Consider the following 22,507-nt stretch of genomic DNA (forward strand, 5'->3'; position numbering starts at 1 on the left):
TGATGAGAGTAGAGCAAGTGATTTTTCTGAATGCATCGGTGTGGATTTTGAGTGCTATTCTCTGACATGCGTGAAGTTTATTCGCATACCAACATGTAAACGACTCATCTGAAGGAGTGTTTAGAGTCACTGAAGCCTTCCCTGAATAAATGAATGACCTCTGCTGCTGATACTAGCAGACGATTACTGGCAGCATTGTGCTCCACACCTGAATCATGACCATTAACGACAACATCGTCCTCAAGGGGTTCGTTCTGTAGCAGGACTTCCAGTGATGGCCCAGAAGTTTCAGATCAAGGTGTCATCACGGTCAAAGCCGTTAATGCCACCGCACCTCGCCGACGTTTTCCACCGTCCTCCAGATCCGGCATCTGCTCCACGGTGGGCACGTGGCCTCCAGGATTTGCCCGAACATTACCCCACCAACTCGTCTGAGGTCACCATCCCCTTGGTCACCGGATTTGTGGACACCACTACGATGCCAGAAGGTTTGATTTCCAAACACATGAACATGTGTGCATCAGCCTGGGCCTACAGTGACTAGAAGTCGCAGATATGAAGGCTGCAGAGAATAGTGAATATTTTATATATGGCGTAAAATAATTCCATATTTTTGCCTCCAAACCAAATGCTGTGGAAATTTGAGGGAACACTTTTCTCATGGAGGCGCGGGAAACCACAGACATGTGGGAAACACAGCCAGAACCGGTACCAACAGTTTCCCAAGCTCTGTTGTCCTACATTTGGATGTTTTACCAACTCCATTAATGTGGCCGGTAATCAAAGTATCCAGAAAATACCCACGCGTGCGCATTTTGTGTCATACGGTGCATATACTGTATATCACCTTTTTATGTACTATCCAGCATGCAGCAGTATGCCAAATACTCCCTAGGGAGGCTCTATACAGCTCCCAGCAGTGGTGTGAGTAAGAAATTGCAGGGCCGCACCTTTACCTATGCAGTGAAATATATTCGCACAATACAAATTACGCGCACACGTGCACGCAGGCACGCGATTTCGGGCTGAAAGTGAAATTGTCGCGGGCAAGCCTTTGATGTGACATCGCTTTATCTGCAGGCAGGGACCGTACACCAGTCATCTCGGCAAAAAAGGCACAGGCGTGCTAATTAAAATCAAAACACTTCGTTTGGGCAATGGTAATCACTGGGAAGAGAATGGCCAATTAAAATGAAACGTGGCCCACCAAATATGTGATAACATACAAGTAAGTGGCTTTGCTTGTTCGCTGTTATCTCGTGCCTTTACTCGTCAATGTCAAGATCCCCGTCATTCTCTGCAATAAAGCGAGCGGGTCGCAGCCTTTATTATCTCAGCCCGTGGTCCTATCTAAGAAAGATACCTTGCAGAATGACCTCGCCCGTATGTCCAACCCAATAAAGGTCGCGCAGTGCCAAACACGGTGGAGTTGCTGCAGCATATTCATCATGTTACAAAATATAAACTTAAATCCAAAGTTAGGCGAATTGAAGATATACGTTTGTGTTGTTCATAGGCATAATTTGGTCTGGATATGAAAATTTTATGAATGGAGCCGGTGGACGAGTAAATCTTTAAGCAAGCCAAGTACATGCACGTGGTATATTATGTATTGGGTAAGAGAGCATTTCCGTGTTCAAACCACCGACACATCAGTAAATTATGAAACCCAACCTCGCTCCGAAATCACTTTGGAAAGAAATACAGCACGACGGCTGACACCAACGCAGTGGTATGAACGAGGCTGTTTTTAGAATTCGCACACCACAAGTGAGTGGCCAACAAATGCTTACCTTTGTCACGTTCACTTAAAATAACGGGAGCCAGGGCCTCGTTATCGCCGAGTGATAAAATGACTTGGACGCCGATGAGCGCAGCACACGAAAATAGCTTCACTCGACAAAGGCTTTCATCGGATGCACAAACCTGTTCCCCCGGCAACATTTAAGCTCTTTCTCTCTCTCTCTCAGTGTCGTTTGGCATCAGCCACCGACATTTCACCTCCACTTGATGGGAGCTGCATTAGGAACTCACGAACATATTTTTTTTCTAGATTTGAAGCTTTCGTGACTGCAAGGATTTATACTCTTAGGTTTTTTCGGTAAAGTCACGTAGGTAAAAAAATAAAAAAAGACTAAATAAAATAATAATACATGAAAATAAATCAATTAAATCACGACGTTTCGGAGGCAACATAAGGTGTGAAAAGGCACAGCAAAATAACTGTAGTGGCAAAATAACCACTACAGTTATTTTACTGTGCCTTTTGACACCTGATGAAGGAAGCTTGTGTTGCCTCCGAAACGTGATTTAATTTATTTATTTTCATTTATTATTATTATTTTTTTTATTTTTTCCTACGTGACTTTACCGAAACAACCTAAGAGTATAACTCACGAACAGTTTCCTGAGCAAATGTCAGGACATAGTGCCGAGTACTCCACGCGGCGCGACCGGAAAACCACGAGCAGAGAACCGTACGGCAGCACTCGATGGTCAAGCATGACAAGATCTTGCTTCTCGACAATGTTTGTGTCACGAGGTATTTGCAGCAACGGTCACGAAACACGCACCGTCCGTTTTGTTAAGGGGCCGTCCATAAATGACGTCACGGGATTTTGGACGATTTTTGACCCCCCCTCCCCTTTTCACACGGCGTCACAAAAAGTGTACACCCCCCCCCCTCAAATATGACGTCACAAAGCTCTGCCCCCCGCCCCCACCCAAAATAAAACATGCTTCAAATCGCTTTAAACTATTGTCATTGAAGTGCGCATTTAATGTGGCGCTGCACTCTGATGTTGTAGGAGAAAACATTTATTAAAAAGTCTATTTCATTAAGTAGAACGTGTTGTCTATATTTAGTTAAAGTTGCGAATTTTGATGTGACGTCACATTTCTCAAACACCCCCCCCCCTCGTCACACATCGTCACAAATGTCTGACCCCCCCCCCTCCCAGGTGCGTGACGTCATTAATGGACGGCACCTAAGTGATGGCGGCGGCGGCGGACGCCTGTAACTCAGCACTTGTGTAGTCGAGGGTCCATTCCCTGGCTCGCCAAGAGAAGGCGGCACGGAAACAAACGTCGACTCCATGAATTCATTGCTCCATACTGTTTGGGGATACCGCGTTGTCCCCTCGCACGTGTGGGTGCTTTTTTTTTTCAAGATGCTCAGGTTTCCTCCCGCATGTCAACACTCAATGATATATTTCGATTTAAAGCTTTCGTGACTGCAGGGATTCATCTTCTTGGTTCTTTCGGTAAAGTCACGTAGAAGGGAAATAATAAAGTAATAAAAATAAAACATAATAAAATACGATTCTCACGACGTTTAGGCCACAACGCAAGCAGCCGTCCTCAGGTGAAGAACAGGTCTGTCGGAAAGACAGCGTCTGAATGAGCACCACCAGGCTTGGCAGCGTATATTTAAGCTGATATATAGAGGACTGCAGAGCTTGGGAGATGGGGGTGGTAATGCCGGCTCACCGCATGCCTCTGAGTCGTTCTCTGTCTTTTTTTTGAGGGCCAGCGGTGACTGCGCGATGCGCCGCAAGTTAAAATTGTTACCATCGTCATTAAAAATACACTGCCCCTGAGTTGAGTTACAGGCTTAATTCTCAAACGTGTTTTCGGGGTTGTGCTGCATTTTGCTTGCCACGATGTCCGACGTTTCGCTCCACGTAGCTGTACGCCTTTTGGCGTCCTCTGGTCGAGCACCAATTGGGTCGAGGCTCAAAAGAAAGCCGTCCCTTGGTGTGGACCAACCAGTTTCAAGGACAATGCATATATTATCATAGTGTGTTTTTTGTTTGCATTTTGACTGCAAGTATTGTGGTTAATGCAGACATGAATCCTTGTAATAAGGTTTCAGTTTTGTTGCCAGAAAAAAGGGGGAAACCCCCTGTTATTAAGACAAAGAAGCTTCTGACACGCAGAGTGAAACATCGGATAATCATGCCGCGTGTGATGCGGTACACCCCAAAAACACATCGGAGAGCCCCGCAACGTACATGACAACATTGACCACGTCTACGCATTACAAGCTTCGTGGCTTCTTGCAGTACTTCATCCTAAGTGTACGTACAATTCTGGAAGGGTTTACAAGAACAGAAAAATATTGCATCGCAACTGGCAGCAGCGTGAGTGAGTGGGCATGCATTTGTGTATTTCTGCTTGTGTGCTAGCGTATGTGTTGGTGTAAGGCTGTAAGCAAATGCTTGCTGTGTGTGCGCGCGCGCTCCTGTGTTCTTTACGCATCTAGAATAAGCAACCTTCATCTTCTTGGTTCTTTCGGTAAAGTCACGTAGAATGGAAATAATAAAATAAGAAAAATATATAATTCTTTTATTATGTTTTATTTTTATTATTTTATTATTTCCATTCTACGTGACTTTACCGAAAGAACCAAGAAGATGAATCCCTGCAGTCACGAAAGCTTTAAATCGAAAAAAGCAACCTTCAGTGGGATCAGTGACTGCAAACTCGTTTGGTAGAAAGAGTAAAAAAAAAGCCGAAGTGGAGTGGTGATTAATCTCAGTGGGGGTTGTTCAGCTATCAGTAAATTCCACAATGTGCAATTAACGGCAGGACTGTCCCATGGTAAGATAAAAATGAGCCCTTATCTGGGCCAGCCCGCCAACCGCTGCGGCTCTCAGGCTTTGCGACAGCACGCTTGGTATGCTTTCACTATCAGCGCTCAACGCTAACACAGCTGAGCGAGCAATGGGAGACAAAGGAGGACAGGCCACATTGTGTCCATCTCACATCAGAGCCTCCCATTCTATTCTAATTACGCTTTGTAAACAGCTCTTGCGCTGCTTTGTTTTTGTTTGATCTTCGCCGTACCACATCGGCGAAGCCACCAAAGCTGCTTGCGGCTGTGGTGGTGGTGGTGGTGAAAAGAGGCTTGGATTTGGCTGGTGGGGCTTTTGTTGGATTTCAGTGGCTAGAGGAAGTGCTACAAGAAATGTGGGATTTTCAGTCATCAGCTCGTGTTGGTTAACGATTTAAAATAATTGTCTGAACAATAGCCAGACGAGATAACTACGTGGGCACATAACTACAATTATATATCCATTGTAAAGCAGCAGAGAGGTCTCTGTACCCGTTTACCGGAGTTGATCGACCACACGTCACCGTACTGGTCGGTGCGGGTTGGTGAAGAGAGGGACCCAGAATCGGTTTCAGATATCACTCGCCACTGATGTTGGCCGTGGCTAGGAAATCAAACTCACGTCGCCAGGGGCAGAGTGCTCTAACAATTGCGCCAATCACTGCTGCGCCATTTATAGAACATAAGCACACGTGATGTGACAGCACATAGAGTATCTATTTAGTAAACGTAATCTACTGACAGCTGTAGAGTGAAGCGAGATTCAAAGCTGAAAAATTAACATCGTCTCATTTGCATTGGCACATTTGAGCAAAAAATAATCTTGGTGTTGACTAATCGGTAACACCTACCCTTAGGCCATTTAGATATGAAGACATGTTCAGGGTGCATAGCAAAATGCTGTGCTCACCTAATTTGGGAATATAATTTATTTAAAATGTGGAACATTTATGAATTGGCAAGTGTTCAATCAGACACAAAGTCACTGCCGGTCAGTGTTGGCACACGCCTGCGATCGAGCACTGTGGAGGCAGCGAGGGGTTGGTGGATTGCACAGATGTTGTCACGCTCCCTTCCCGGTTCGCCAGGAGAAGGCAGTGCAGCAACTGTGGACTCCACCTGTTCCGTCTGTATGGGGGATAGAGTGTTGCCCCCTCGCACGCGTGGATTTTCTCCTGGCCCTACAGGTTCCTCCCACATGTAAGCATGAACTAATTTGCTGAAAACATCTCAATATAATAGGGAACCACAGAGCTTGGGCAACCGTTGGCGCAGGCTCACCGCCTGGCCATCTGCCTGTGGTTCATCACGTCTCCAAGAGCACTAATCTCACGCCGGCGATCCCCAATCGCCACCAGCTTGGGGGGAGGCCTTCATCCGGCAGTGGATTGGCATTGCTGATGATGGTGATCGCATCGGCATGGACAGTCATTTGACTGCTGGATGAGGGCCTCCCCTCAACATGTGGGTCGTGGAGATTACTTTGATCATACTTCCCCACACTGATCAGTGCGGGTTGGTGAAAGCGGGTTGCGTAGACCTGGTGGCATGGCATAGAAGTACAGCACAACAACGAATTTGCTATACTGCCCTCTGTGGACCACCAGGTAGTACAGCCCCGTAGCAACCTATGCCAACCTGGTGTGCATCAGGCGCATGCAGCGTGATTTGCTCAAATATCAACTATCAATTAATAATTAAATGTTATTATGTTTGGGGAGCTAACCAAGCAAAGGATTCGTGTTACTGTACTCTTGTTTGTATGTTGAACTTCTTTCGCACCGTACGTAGCCAACCGTGCCAATCGGGATAACTCCCCAAATGATGTAACTTGACAAGCAACTTACAACGCGTGTTTTGTCACGTGACTAAACAAGCAAATAGCATTGCCGAATAGGCGCACGCTATGAAAGTCCTGCATTCCCTTTAATAATAATATAGTGACTTCCTCGTCATCACGTGGCATTTTCATCCCGCACCTCCGATCAGCAGCAGGTGTGGGATGAGAAGTTTGGCTAGGTGCAGTGGGAAAGAAGTAAAAAAAAACACATGTGCATCCTGATTTTCTCAAACTACCCAGCATCTTGCGTTAAATAATGGCCTTGAATAGCACGAGTAAAGGCGCAGCCCTGCAAGTGCTCGCTCACACCAATGTCGGTTGGAAGGCCCTCGAATATAGGGGGCTCTGGAGAGCCCCTGATAGAGGGTATTTTAGCCTCCTTTTCCACACAGGCCCGCGATCTTGGAAGAGGTGGCAGTAGCCACACTTTACTCCACCACACGTGGCCTGCCGATGGACTCTGTCGTACCCATTGATGCCGAGAGGTTGAACCGTAATCCTCCGGATTGTAAGTCCAGTACGCAAACCGTTGCGGCATTGGAAACAGCGGCCTCCCTGAATAGCATTAACTTGAACGAGATTTAAAAAAAAACAACGTTGAGCATGTAGCTACGATGCAAAGAGATCACTGTAACGAATTATGGTTTGCGAATCCTGTTAGGATTACGGGCATACCCCCAGAGGAAGCTGTAGTACAGTACCTTTTCACTGATTAAAAACAGCTCGCTTCTCGTGGGAATCAGCGATCACGCACAAATCGCATCCGGAAAAAAAAAAGAACCAGCCCAGTGCAATGGTGGAAGAAAAAATAAATTCACCGATTTGGCGAAAGTGCCTTGTGTGGAAAAAATAAACTATGAATATTAAACGTCAATAAGCGACTCTTTGTATTCGTCCGTTCACTGCTGGATGAAGGCCGTCCCACACCGTTGGGGTCGCGTGGGGGTTGTTTGACCCCAAGCTTCACCGAAGCCACTCGATGTGGGTCACTGAAGGTGGGGAGCACAGACTCGGGTTTTCAGGACAACATCGTTAGGTACAACATTATTACTGCATTTATCACATTGCTGTTGTTGTTGTTGTTTGACATACGCACACAGAAACGCACTAGCGATGACACATCACGCTCAAGCAGGGTATGAATTACACGGTAAAGATATTTTTAGGGAGAATCCGTGTCATTTTGGTCATTTCCCCACCCCGATAGCTTCTCAATGAAATAACGATATTGCGTAAAATAAACATCCCGTCCAGTACGCGTGCGTATTATTAGAGGCACCTTGGGCTGCGATAGAAACATCTGCTGGTGCTGCTGCAGGGTCAGGCAAAGGCTGTGGCATCTAGCCCGAGCGAGCACGTCTTTATTCCATTCCCTCAGCCCGTCAAGCAGCCGGTATAGCCTTTCATACGACCAATGCGCTCGGTAATGGGACTGAATCAACACGCTCCCTGATACTATTACATCGACATGCGGCAATATTGGGTGTCCGCCATCCCCCCGCCCGCCCCCATGTACTCGCGAGCTCGACGTTGTATGGCCAGAAAAAAAAAGGAAAGAAAAAAAACATCGCTTCGAATAGAACGTTGCCCTTTCAAGCGTGTTCAGCACTCTGGCTTGGCGCGTGAAGACATCGATGTGACGCGTGTTCATTATGTTCGCGAGATACTCGCACTTTGCCCGGTGGAGTCCCTCAATGTTCATTTGGAGGATCCTTGTCCCAGGGCCTATCTGGCGAGTTGCTTGGCCCCGAACAGCGCCTTTGGCATGGTCATCCAGAACAGGCCGTACAACGCCGCTATGACGACGCAACGCCTCGTTCGGCAAATACGAAGGCGACACAAACTCCGCCGCCCCTGACGCGGTTATCTGGCTTGGCCACCTGAACGTGCAATTGTAGTCGTTGCTCTGCATCGACATCTCGCCCATGGGAAAGAAGAGGAGGAGGAAGAAGAAGGAGAGAAACACTCCGGTTGGAGCACAGTGATAAACACAGCAGACTTACGGAGCAATGGCCGAACACTGTCACGCACGTGGCCAGGTCGAGGCGCAGCTTTGGGGCCGTAGATTCGCACGAGGTCACGGCGAGAGGTCAAGGCGAGGGCTTCGCGAGTTCACGCGAGCAGCCATCGCGGAGACGACGTTTCATCCCCCCAGGGTCGTGTTCCAGTTAACGCAGGCTTGCTGAAGCTGTGGAAACAAGGGACGACGGAGCAATTTTTTTGTCGAGTTCAAAAGCAGCAGCATCAGCAGCGGCGGCAGCGGCAGTGGCGGTTTCTAAACGCCATGTTAAACACGTCAAGAAGGATGTTTTATCATCATTTACCTGTGGCGCAATGTGCTTGCATTATAGAGTAGACATGTTTTTTCGTATTTAAACGGCATTAAAATGTGAGGGAAAAACAAATGGAATACATTTGGAGGATTTTTTTTTTGACAATCTCACCACGCTGGCCTCCCCCACCCACTTCGAGATTCTCCGCAGCTGACCAAGCAAAGCGTCCGTGAAATAAGAGAGCGCGTAATGAGTGGGATGGGCCGGTGATGGATTATCGAGGAAACTAGTCACCTTTAGGAAGGCACACCGCAGCAAATTCAGGAAACTGCCACTCTTGTCACTTGTGTTGGCCTAAGTTGCGTCAATTAAATGATGAGGAACCACAGCTTCTTTATGCGGCTGCTCTCTGCATCCCAGGCCCAGTCTGATTAATAAGACTGCGTGAGTAAAGGTGTGCTTCGCAATTGTCAGTGGATGGTGGTGCGTCAAGTAGATCTCAGAATCATCCGTGTGGAATTTTGACCTTCAGTCGATGTGGTGTGTGGCTTAAGGTGCGGCCCTGCAATTGCATTTTCACATCGCTGCTGGCTGAAGGACTTCCTCGTATGCCGCTTTCCTCCCATGCGTAAGGGTTTGGCCAAATGTCTCAAGCATGAACTTGTTTTGAAAGAAAACTCTTGAGGCTTTGTCGGATAAATAAATTACATTGTTATTGTACTATTGCACCAAAAAACAGCAATGCCTTCTTTATTATTATTATGGTAGCCGCATTCTAACGGCGCATTTACGAAAGCAATGGCAGACAACAATTGCCCTGGGGATTTTTTATCCACGCTGAGCTGAAAATAAACCCTCTGATTCTGCATTGTGAGCAAGCGTGTTTGTATCTGTGCCGCTGTGTCCATATATGGCGAATGTAAACACTTTCCCAGAGAAACCGTGACGCAGCGTTTAGCGCACTGCTCTATGAACCCCGGCGACCTGGGTTCAATTCCCGGTCAAAGCCAACGTCATTGGTGAACGAAATCTCAGCCAGTGCGATCACCCTGCTCTTTGCCAACCCGCACTGACCTGTGTGGTGAAGTATGGTCGCGCAATCCTCATACCCTCACACAGCGTGGCGATACCATCTCGCAGTGATTAACAAGGATCTCTACAATGTGTACATTTTTAAAAATCTCCTTAAACGCTTTCCATGCTCTGCAAGCTACATGCAATGATTTTCAAGTTGATTAAGAGAAAGCCTGTTGAATCGGGATGAGTACAAATGTAATTGATTCACGACCTCCCATGTGATTAATGTCTCATTTTATGTTACCAGAATACGTATGCTTATGCTCCATGCATTGGCACCCAGTTAATGACTCAAATGTTAGCTTCAAAGGGACGTCTTGCTTACTGCGCAACTGCTTGGTAAACGTTACGTACCGTATGTTGAGCTGAGTCGCCAACCGTGCTAATCGGAGATGCGGGGGAAGGACAATAATGAAGTTAATTAATATAATTTCTGTTGTTATAATTCATTTTAATTTAACTGAATGATGGGGGAAATTTATCATCTTCATAATTGTAGTGGAGCAGGAATTAGACACGTTTAAAATACAGGGCATAAACAAAGGCTCACTTTACGGCACACATTACACGAATAATTATTATGGCATAATAATATGTATGCAGCGAGAATCGCAATGCAATATGTGTGCCACTGCAATGGAGAGATGGGTCGGAGGATAACTGAGCAGCATGTATAAACACGCTTGTTTCATAGTAATCGGTGATGTATTTGTGTTATGCTTGTCTGTTTGGTTATGTTATTACGTGAACGTTAATTAAACAAGGTAGAACAGTCCCTACTGAAACCCATGTGAAGTTGCATTGCTTTGCAGTGATCTTACTTTGCCATTCTTATTCATGTGCACAAAGTAACCCGCAGATTATTTTTTAAAAGTCGATTCTATGCCATCGCATTGTTTTTACTGTAACGGTTTTTGTTACCATTAATATTCATGAGGGGGTTCACAAATGGTTCAGTGCACGAGAGGGTTATTTGAGCAGTCATGTGTAGAGTCGCATGTGAACTGATCTAGATTGGGTCACATTATGATTGGCTGGTCAAATCCATACCCATCAGTCATTTGGGTAATAATGCATACAACACACACCAAACTATTTTAATATATTTTTTTAATGAATGTTGCTTTTGCTGCTAAGGAATATGCTATATATTTTTTTAAGCTACGTCTTATAAAAGTATTCTGTTTATAGAACACTAATTTCTTAAATGCTACTGCAGCTTAACCTTTAAACACATAGGATTCCGTGACCGATATTATCCATAACAGGTTTTTTTAGGTTAGATCGGGGAAATATGAATGTGTCGTTAAACCTGCCACCACCCGACACAGCCAATTAGTAAATCTTGTGACGTAAACAATACATGCCAATTAATTACTAGTTCAGCACACCGGTGTGTTGGAGAGTAAACCCACAACATTTGCAATTCGAGTACGACGTTTCTCGTGTGGTGGGTTTAACGACGTATTTATATCTACGCGATCTAACCCCCAAAAAGCCTCTATTATGGAGTGGCACTCTTGGTTGGGGAAGTCGACTAAATATGAATGCAAATGATATTCTATGCTCTTTGGTTCTTTCGGTAAAGTCATGTAGGTAGAAAAATGAAATAAAACCAAAAATTATATATCACGACGCAGTTCCACTGCTGGGTTATTTTTTCCGCGTGAGGACGACCGTTTGTGTTGCGATCGAAACGTCGTGATATGTTACTTTTTGTTTCATTTCATTTTTCTATCTACGTGACTTTGCCGATAGAACCAAAAAAATATGGATTCCTGCAGTCACGAAAGCTTCAAATCGAGATTGATATTCTATAATTTACATCAACACAAACCTACCATTAGCCTCGTGTTCCTCTTTAATCATTTTTTTAAAATCTAAGTTTACAAACACCCAGTCACATTTGAAAGCTGGAGCCGTCATGTTGTCAGCCAAACTAAACTCCAGTGAACGTTCGGGTCTGCTGAATGTCTCCCCCATCATTCAGTTAAATTAAAAATTAAATTAGAACAACGGACAGTATATTAATTAACTTTAGCACTCGCAACAATTTTAGCCGACAAACGAGATGCAATAAACACGTTTCTTCATTCCTTAATTAAGCCTCGATTTATTCTAGATTTGAAGCTTTCGTGATTGCAAAGATTCATATTCTTGGGTTTTTTCGGTAAAATCACGTAGGTAAAAAATAAAAATAAAATAAAAATCATGACTCATTTACTTGATACAGCAAGCGTGCTGTGACGGTTCCACCTGAAGACGGAGGTTTGTGTTGCCTCTTTTATTTTATTAAAAATTTTTACCTACGTGACTTTACCGAAAAAACCCAAGAATTAAGCCTCGATTTCTGAAGTAGAACGCCGATGTTCGCATTCAAATCCAACTGAACTGATCCCATTGGATGTTGAGCACTGCGCGCGGAAGATTCACAATCTCACCTCATTGGATTTAGCGTCTTCAGATCAGGTCGCACGCAAACTCTTCACGTCTCGCGCTAAATCAGTCGTCATAATAATAGTAATAGGTTTTTACCCTTTCAACTGGTACAAAAACTGACACCTTTATTATACAAGCCATCATGTTTGCAATAACCACAACACAAGCAGTCATAATGCAAACAAAAAGAGTTGTTTCTTTTTGTTTGCATTTTGACTGCTTGTGTTGTGGTTATTGCAAACATGATGCCTTGTATAAAGGTGTCAGTTTTTGTACCAGTTGAAAGGGTAAAAACCTATCACTATATTTTGCCACTGGTAAAGGAGATGTCTCAGTGTAAACAGTCGTCATAACTTACATCTCTTTTGTCAATCCACTACCGGATTAAGACCTCCCCATACTTCACCACGCTGGTCAGTGCAGGGGGGTGATGGGGCGGGGATGGGGGGGAGATGAGAGCCCAGGACTGGTTCAGGTATCATACGCCACTGATGGCAGCCACTTCGTAGCGTAACGCGCTCGAACCGTTCTACCCCCCCGCCCCCACCAATATTACGTTGGCAAAATGGCAAAGTTAGATAATACAATTAATCGAGTGCAAATAAGTATTATTGCGATTAAAAAGGCAGCTCGTTCGTTTAGACTCAACACCACCAAACAATAAATTATGAGGTTGTGTGCACCATTCCTTGTAGTTGCTGCAAATGGCGCTGAAGTGTGCAATTGTCTTCACGCGAATCATTATCTTTGTCATCTCATTAAAGGGTGTCGTGGCAGAGGCGAGTCATACGAGTAATTAGAGTACATTAGCACGTATGCAACTATTTTCGAAGTCGGCTGGAGATTGCTTTTAAAAAGTCACGGCGTTATCCGCGTCGGGTGTTAATAGTCCACAACGTGATGTGATGTGGCAGGTGGTGCAGAACTGCAAATCAGTATTTTTTTAATGGGAGAGCTGGATGGGGGGGGGATCCTTCGAACATAAAGTTTCCATGAGATTATTAAATTCATGCGGTTTTTTTATTCTTAGAAAATGCAAAGTATTTAGAAAATACATCTGCACGCCACCATGAATCACTATAGTAGCATCTGATATGCCAGTCTGGTTTCCTACTTACCAATAGACATGTATGATGAATGTGGTCTCCCTAGCGTATAACAGGAAGGGGTCAGCTGGTGTAGAAACGTGTAACAGGAAAGGCTTGATGAGAGAGGTTTGGGAGCCGCTGCCTTACATAGATTGAACGCTCGGCAGATTATCACTGAACCTCTGCGGCTTAATAAAGACTGCTGGCTGTGGCGATCACAGAGCGAGCTGCTTTATCAAGCTGGGGTCACGGGTTATGTTTCCTTCTCTCACCGGTTACAGGCGTGATATACTGGAAAACACCGCTGGATTGACGTCTGCGTTACTTGATTCCCTGTGAGCCCATTTTGCACATGCGTACGTACGCATGCCTGCTGCTTCAGGCGAGCCGCGTTTTAAAGGAGATTTTCAATCTTGATTTGAAGCTTTCGTGACTGCAGGAATCCATACCCTTCGGTTCTTTCGGTAAAGTCACGTGACTTTACCGAAATAACCAAAGAGTAGGAGATGTTCAGTGTAACCGGAGAAGGTGGCACTCGCGAAAGGTAAGCGGAATGATAAGTTGAAATCCATTCCTTACCACTTTCCAAATTGGCAAAGACTCACGCTCATGTTACGTACGTATATTGAACTGCTTTCGCACCGTTCCACAGCCACGCTTAAATGTTCACGTCGAGGATGGTTGAGTAAGCCAGGGGGGACGGCAAATAATACCCCGTGGTCCGTTGTTTGAGATTGGTGAGCTATTTTTAATTTTCCATTCATATCGAGGATAGCCGCGTCAGCCATGCGATGCTCTGATGCGGTTCACCGCAGTCCATTAGGGGGCCCGTTGACACCGGCAGGTTCTTCTGCGGGGTTGGCGATTCACAGTGCTTGTAAGTTCCTGCTCACGTATTGGCATGCATACGAAAACATTTTTGGCCACGTGTTCTACGCGAGTAATGCTCGTGTTCGTAGCTGCGACGCAAGACTTTGACATTGCAGAGCTCCTATTGGGAAATGAGGAGTGGTTGTCCCATGTAGTGACTGGCCAACACCATAGGAATGTGGAGTTCCCGTTACTCCTCAAGTTCCATGAATACAGCGGAGGCGAGCACAGCCTCAAGCTCATTTGAGGGCAAAAACATTTAGACTTCTACTGTGGTTGTGCGGTAATCATTTTATTATTCACAGCCCTTTGTTAATCCACTGCTGGATAAAGGCCTTTCCACACTGTGCTGGTCTTGCAGGGCTGAGAGATTGATTATGTATGTATGTTGAACTTCTTTCGCACCATACGTAGCCAACCGTGATACACGGAGGTGCGAGGGAAGGACAACAAACTAAACACCAAAAGCAGTTTTAAAGAAAATCTTTTCAATTTAGATTTAAAAGTGCATCGCTTTAGTAGCTTCCTGATATCGGAACGGAAGAGCGTTCCAGACGGCCGCAGAAGCACATCTGCAGTGACCGTCTTTGTTCGATGGCTCGCCAAAAGCCGCCGTCAGGATGACCGAAGTTGGCACGATGGTGTATTCTCCTTTACGAAATCAGCGGTGTTGTGGTTCATCTGTGGCAAGCACTCTGCGTGTAAATGAAGGCGAGCTTAACACATTCCTGCGGAGGGAACTGGTAGGAACGTTGGGTTGCTCGGTCAATAGCCAGGGTCAACGGCGGCGTGGTGTATTCCGCAAATATGCCCGACTGTGAGGGCGGGCACAAGCCGGCGTGAGTAGGTTAAACGTTGAGTTTTATAAGTGCACCACGGGGTGACCAGCCCCTCCCCACCCAGCCCCACTCCTCCCAACCCCCACCCAGCCCCACCCTCCCCACCCTCCCCAGCCCCTCCCTCCCCACCCAGCCCCTCCCTGCAGGACGGACGGACACAATAATCCCCTGTGGGCTGGTTTAACCAGGAGGTTTCTACCAGTATAATTTAATCATTCGGCAACCACAAGCCAATGCAGCTCAGTGAGCTGCATCCATTCACACCGCTGTGTGGAGGTTAGATTTGAGAAGCTCCCCCTGTTGTTTAAGCTGTCGCGCTGGGAGTTAGAATCGAACCAGCAAGTCCAGCGTGCTGCTAACCTTTACACAACGTCAGCATCCCCTCGTTGCCTTGTTGATGTTTATAGCCACGCAGCACACTCACCGTGTCGTTAAATATTCTTTGATCCGAGCACTTGTTTCAGCCTGCCGACGATGCCTCGTCGTCACATCACAATCAAACTCAGAATCTTGACATATATACTGGAGGAATCCAATGAGCTAGGACGCTTTTATTTCATAGATGTCCAGTAGGGGCGGGTCATCAAGTTACAACAATACAAAGACACAATAGGAGTGCAAAGTGTTGGAAAGGCAAACAAATCACTAAACAAAATACTCAACTCTTTATTTTATTTTACCAGGTACAGCCCACTGAAGCTATTCACTTCTGTTTAAGAAGCGACCTGGCCGCAAACAATAGCTCCACGAAGTGGCTTATCGCGTGAAAATTCATAGCAGCCAAATCATCTAAATGCATGTGTTTTTTTAAATGTGGAGGGAAAAACCCATAGAACCTGGAGAATAAAATCCGCGTGACCTCGACGAAAACATGCAATCTTCAAATATACAGGAGTTGGGATCGAACCCAAGAACTCTTCAGAAGGCACACCACCATTCGCCCTGTCACGCCGCTCATGGAGTCCCACGCAAGGTCACGTGGCCGCGTTGTTGCATCACGGCCAAATTAACCTTCCTGAATTAAAAAATAAAGAATTCCCTCAAGGTGAACGTGGTTCCTATGTACTGTACACACGCCACACGTGGCCTTCATATTCTATTTTGTTACATGAATATATAAAAACTAAAGAGCATGAATTGCAGGTATTTTTTTCCTTTAGCTTCCACTCCATCGTTAGTCTCGACCACCGGCTACTATCCATTCTCGCCCAAGCACAATCACTTGATTTCCTCAGCACTCAACGTGATGCGTCTAACCTCTCTGCCTATGCACATCTGATGGGCACGGTCGGCTACATACGGTGCAAAAGAAGTTCAACGTACATACACGCAGTACATACGCGCGGTCTCTGATATTAGGAAGCCACTGAAGCTATGCATTTTTAACGACACATTTCTATTTACACAATCTAACACAATATTACCCCAAAAAAACTATATTATGGATCTATTCACGGTATCCGAGCCATTTATCATAGCATGCAATAAAGACTGATGACACGATGTCATAAGCTGGATGAAATTAAGAAAGCAGGCTAAAATTAGTTTGTTAATTGGAATGAGAAAAAAACCCAAAGGCTTCAGTTTCTCCCATTAAAATGCGTATCGCGTGAATAATGTAACAAAGTCTCTGACCAGTTTACGGAAACTACGGAAATGTATATGTTTAACCGGGCCGCTGCTCTTTTTATCCGAACTTTTAATCTCCCCAGAGTCTTCTGTTACGTTTGGACTGAAGTGCACATGGGGGGAGGGGAGGGGGAATAAAAACGGCGGCTCTGGGTGTTCCTGTCTTCATGTTCAGCTGATGCGCGGGTGTGCAAGATGTTGTGCCGATTTAAAAAAAAAAGATGAAAATCGAAAGAGAGATTTGAAATATTTTAACATTTTTCGAGCGGCGGCATGGGCTGACGATGGAGAGATTGTGCACCGTCTGCGTTCATCAACAATGAAACGGGACGGGAACGTTATTTGAACTGGACAATGTCACCCGGTCTGAACTTGGAGCGCTAAACTTCGGCAATTTTGCTCTGTGCAGCAGTGACACCGTTTAGTGTCGTCTTAAAGTTGAGGTGTGGTGGGTGACGAGGGTTGCCCACCACTCCAGGTTCTTTTTTGACCCGAAATTGACCTCTTTTGGAGGTGGCTGTCCTTGAAAATCTGTAAGTGTTCCCAGGATATTAAAAGTCCCCGTTTCTGTCCGTTGTGTCATAATGTACGTGTGCATGTTGAACTTCTTTGGAACCGTACGTAGCCAACCGTGGTAATTGGAGGTGAGGGGGAAGGACGACAAAAATAAACACAAAAAGTAGTTAGAATGAAATTCATTTTTTTATCTAGATTTAAAAGTGCATAGCTCCAGTGGCTTAATAATATTGCAGGGAAGAGCGTTCCAGACGGCCGCAGAAGCGCATCTGAGAGTGCACGATGCAGTGACCGTCTTTGTTCAATGGCTAGCCAAAATATACACAGTGCTTCAAAAATGTTTTAACACTTATATGGGACTATCGATTTTAATGGGAAAAGAATGGATGATACACCATAACGTGATAACAAATGTTTGTTAATAGCTTCAAAAAGTCAAAGAGTCTCCACTTATTCACCATCATTGTCAACACATGCCTGGAATTTTCTCCAGGTGGTCTCCAGAGCCCAGAGGCACATTTATTTTGGTATTGTTGCCAGTAGCAGATTAAGCTAGTGCGGGTTCTGTAGCATGTACTACTATAATGAGCCAAGAATGTCTGTGTGTCCCGCGTGTGACGTCACTCCACGTCGGCCAGCCCCCCTCATTAATAATCATGAACAGTCACGTAGAAGGGAAATAATAAAATAATAAAAATTAAACATAATAAAATACAATTCTCACAGTGAGAATTCTAAAACATAATAAAATACAATTCTCGCAGTGAGAATTCTCACAGTGAGAATTGTATTTTATAATGTTTTATTTTTGTTATTTTATTATTTCCCTTCTACGTGACTTTACCGAAAGAACCAAGAAGATGAATCCCTGCAGTCATGAAAGCTTTAAATGGAAATTTAATCATGAACAGGTGACATCATTCCACATCGAACAGCCCCCTCATAAATAATCATGTAAGGGCCTCCTCCCCCCTCCTCGGCGTCAACTTACAACCCTCGCTACAAAGGAAGAACCCTCACGTCACGCGATCTCCGTAACGCTGTTGAGACATCGAAGTAAAAAGGACGTCATGATGAACAAGGGATTATAGCCTTGAAATGACTTGGTCTGTGTCACCGCGCCCTTACAAATTGCACACGAATTGATGCAATGAATATCACGTCGCGGTCTGCTTTTCGCTTGCAAGTTTCAGATTTACTGAAATATACCTGTCCTTGGAGGGGCAAAAGGCTAGTATGTTATAAATCGGCCCTAACTAAATAAAAACACATAAATATAAAAATAAAAATGTTTTACTTGCACAGTAAATAATTGTATTTTTTTAATTTGCTATACAGCCAGATAATACGACAAATTGATAACCTTAAACACCCAGTCGTTCATAAAAGTTGAAAGCATTATAGTACTATAGTAATAAAGCAAGTGCAGAATAACTGAACCCGAATTGATAGCTTGAACGCATTTAGCGCGATGCCCTTAAAAGTTCGGGGCCTGTAGCATATGTAGCTACTTTTGCTACGAGGATAATCCGGCGCTGATTGTTGCAAATTCTCTGAAGTGTTAAAAAAAAATTGAAACAACATGCGCAGCGCTCTTACGTGTAGTTCTCCCCTCTTCAACTCCTCTCAGATATCGTCCTTCCCATGGCATGTCCCAAGGTGTGTGTACAATAGAGGTGGCAACCCCAGCTGTTAGTCTCAGTGGTATTGTATTTGTCCAAATTGGAATTTAAACGTTGGTGTTTGTAAATTGCATCACAGGCAGCTTCAAAAATAGATACGCAGAAGTTTGGCATTTCGTTTTTACGGTGATGTGCCCCATAACTGTAATGTGTATGACAAGCAGGGGGTTGTAACCACCGTCCAATGGGGGCAATTAGTTTTTTTGTCTTCTATTTAATGTATTTTGTGTTTAGTCTTCATTTCGTTATATGGTGTTTTGTGTGTTGTAATTCATATTCTATGCAGTACCGTTTGTCGCAAAGCACTGTCAAGGGGTCCGTGTTGTTGCCTTCATTGTTGTTTTCATTCGGCATGTTTTCACTATCATATTCCCTTTCGCCATGTGTCGGTCAAAATAGCACCATTAGTTGAACACTATAGACGGGCAGCCCATCCAACAGACGGGGTAAAATTCTCCACTGGCTCAGTCTCTTTCTTTCAACTATTCTCAGCCGAATATGTTGTGTTCCTTGATGAAGATCTAGACACAAGAACTATCCCCGAGTGCCGAACTCAAACAGAAAACAAGAAGATCTTACGCACAATTGCTTTTTGCAGAAAAGTGGCACTTTAACGTAATTATTTGAATGAATCACTTTGTAACGCTGCACCGACCCTTATCGGTCTTTTTCGCGGTGGCCTTTTTTTGCACAAATCCATAAAAGAGAGAGGGGGAAGGGGTAAATTGTTCAATGGTATGTAACCGAACAAAAATAATACAGTAATGACGTGCTGCCCTGTGTACAGTGGCATTGTACACCATCGTGGATACTTTGCTTGGTGAGTAAACCAAGGGTGACCCTTCCTTCACCTCCCCTTGCAGAGGACGTGCCCAGGGGAACTCACGACTTAAGCCCTCCATGAACTTCTTTGAAGTTTTAAAGCCCTCGCAGTTTGATACACTTGGCAAAAATCAATCCCATCGAGCAGGAATTGCCACAGAAAAGAACAGCACGGTTACTAGATAAACGTGGGCAGAAAATCATCAATCGTCTAGACAATGAAGTACGCTGGGTGCACCGCTGATCTTTGCAGCGGTCCGGACAGGAAAGGTCAAACCTAAGATAATCTGGGCAATGGGATGCTGTGCGCACGCACATACACACGGAGCACACACACACACAGGGCCATTCCAGCTCCCAATATGGTTAGGTTACAGCGCAGGAGCTTAAGCTTTGAGCGAAAAAGCTACGCATCAGAAAGCCGCGCTAAGGTTGTCCAAGCAGGAGCGGACAAACGTGACGGCAAGGAATGGAGACGTGACTTAATCACACTCATCTGCCGTGGTGCTAATGTAAGCAAGTGTGAACTCTTCAACTGCCCCATTAGACCCACACCTGTTGTGGGACTCTGTACATCAATCCAGCCTGGTTCAGTTCTAGAGTCGTGATTCCTAACATGGATGGAGTCTCTTTTACCTGTGGTACTGAATGGGCGCCACAGTGGCGAGGTGTTAACTACCTCTCCTGGTATACAGGAGGTCATTGGTACGATCCCAACCATGACGCCTGTATATTTGGAGTTTGCATGTCTCTCCCCCTGGTCGCGTTGATTTTTCTCCAGGTCCTCCGGTTTTTCCCTTCACTTTTAGAAACACCCATGTAGAGTATTTGGCTGCTATGCATTTCCACCTGATAAGCCACTTCGTTAAGCTATTATTTATGACCAGGTCGCTTCTGAAAAAGAGTTTTATAGCTCAGTGGGCCTTACCTGGTAAAATATATTTTTAAAAACAATGCATATTGTTATCACAGAGAACCAGTTTTCTCTGGTGGAGATGTAACTTTAGTTTCATATCGTAGGAAGATGTTGACTGCGAAAACTAAGCTATAGAGAAATGTGTTGGCATGGACATGAAATGCAATACTACCATAGGATCTGTGGTGACTAAAGCTTGTGTATACTGTGTAAACAACCGACCACGACAATGTTCACTGAATTTTGCACGCAGGAATGTTTTCACACCCACACACAAAACACGTGTGAGTCAGTTTCCTCTCTAGTTTCATAATAATACAAATATTTTAATAGCATGCGAGATTAGCCAGAATACCAGCTCATTGAAGAATCGTGATTGCCTGCTTGCCGCATATCAAGATACAATAAAATGTGTGGTATCCGGAAACAAATGTGAAGCGTAGACTAATTATCCTCCACAGGAGCTTCTCTAGAGGCCCATCTCGTGGAGGCCCTTCTGCCAGCAGTGGGGCGAGCGAGGGATTGCATGGCTGCACCTTTACCACTGTAAATAATGTGTATAGTGTACGTAGATTGACAGTAGCTCATCGTGCCTACTTTCGGAGTAGCTCCTCGTGGAGGAACTTGATTGGGAATTTGCAAGAAAGCACGTGACCGTCGAAGCAATATCCGATGATGCAGAGTCCAGGGCTTTGTCTAGACCAGGGGTCGGCAACCAAAATAACAAGAAGAGCCATTTCTTTCCAATTCGGTACAAAATTCAGTATTTCAAGAGCCGCAATGCATCTATGTACATACTGTACATACGTACATATCGTCAAGAAGCAGCCCGTAAAGAGCCGCATGCGGCTCCGGAGCCGTAGGTTGCCGACCCCTGGTCTAGACTCTAGAGGTATAACAACGCAATGCGATGAGAGTGCCCGAAGCCACCCACATTGGCGAGTGTACACGCACACACCCCGGAGCACAGCCCCACTCCGACGACAGAAACGTGTTTATAAGAAGTGGCACGTGACCTCGGCGCACCCTTCAACCCTCACCCTCAATAACTCCACCGCTGTAAAATGTGTTCAAGCAAAAGCTCAAGATGTGCTTATATATTCTCTCAGCATTAAAGGGTGAGATGGTGTGAAGAAGATGCAGGGGTGGTTGGTGCAAGGCAGGCAACTATTCCATTAGCACGAAGACAGGAAAAACACGAGGGTTGCAGCTTAACCCCCCAAGCGTATTAATGCCCCAGATGACATTTGACTATATTTTGAGAACGTGGTCCGTTTGTATTTGTTTTCGTTCACAAGTGAATGCTGATGCAGCGTAATTACGTTTTGCCAAAGCAATAAACGACATACTCTTTGGTTCTTTCGGTAAAGTCACGTAGGTAAAAAATTAAATAAATCACGACGTTTCGGGCGCAACACAACTGTTTTAAAAGGTTAAAAGGTTTTAAAGCAGTCTGCCTCAGCAGCAGACCATGCTTTCTCACTTGATGACGAACGCTTGTGTTGCGCCCGAAACGTCGTGATTTGTTTTATTTTATTTGTGACTTTACCAAAAGAACCAAAGAGTATAGATTCCTGCAGTCACGAAAGCTTCAAATCAATAAATGGCAGCGCAGTAAATAACGAAAAGGAAGCGAGTCCTTTCTATTGTTGTTACATTTCATACTTTGCAGTTAATATTTTTTTCGTATGTGCTTGCATGTTTCTTTTTTCATTTTACTTCTAGCGACACTCATTTGTCCTCACCTGTATCATCTCACATCTCCCATTTCCGTCCGAAATCCGTCCTGCACAATCTCTCAACGAACGTGAACCTCAATTTAAAGCTTTCGTGACTGCAGGGATTCATCTTCTTGGTTCTTTCGGTAAAGTCACGTAGAAGGGAAGTAATAAAATAATTAT

The 22,507-nt window shown here is 44.8% G+C and overlaps 1 protein-coding gene across 1 annotated transcript in view; it reads left to right on the forward strand.

Annotated features, from left to right (window-relative positions):
• Nucleotides 1-274: 274 nt before the first annotated feature.
• LOC144950061 (ornithine decarboxylase antizyme 1-like) overlaps nt 275-22,507 on the forward strand; it is a 98,484-nt gene continuing 76,251 nt past the window's right edge. The window contains exon 1 of the mRNA XM_078880055.1: nt 275-488. Coding sequence (XP_078736181.1) covers nt 275-488 — 214 coding nt within the window. The remainder of the gene's footprint in view (nt 489-22,507) is intronic.

The sequence above is a fragment of the Lampetra fluviatilis genome, chromosome 3 (genome assembly GCF_964198595.1).
Source record: "Lampetra fluviatilis chromosome 3, kcLamFluv1.1, whole genome shotgun sequence".
Lineage (NCBI taxonomy): Eukaryota > Metazoa > Chordata > Hyperoartia > Petromyzontiformes > Petromyzontidae > Lampetra > Lampetra fluviatilis.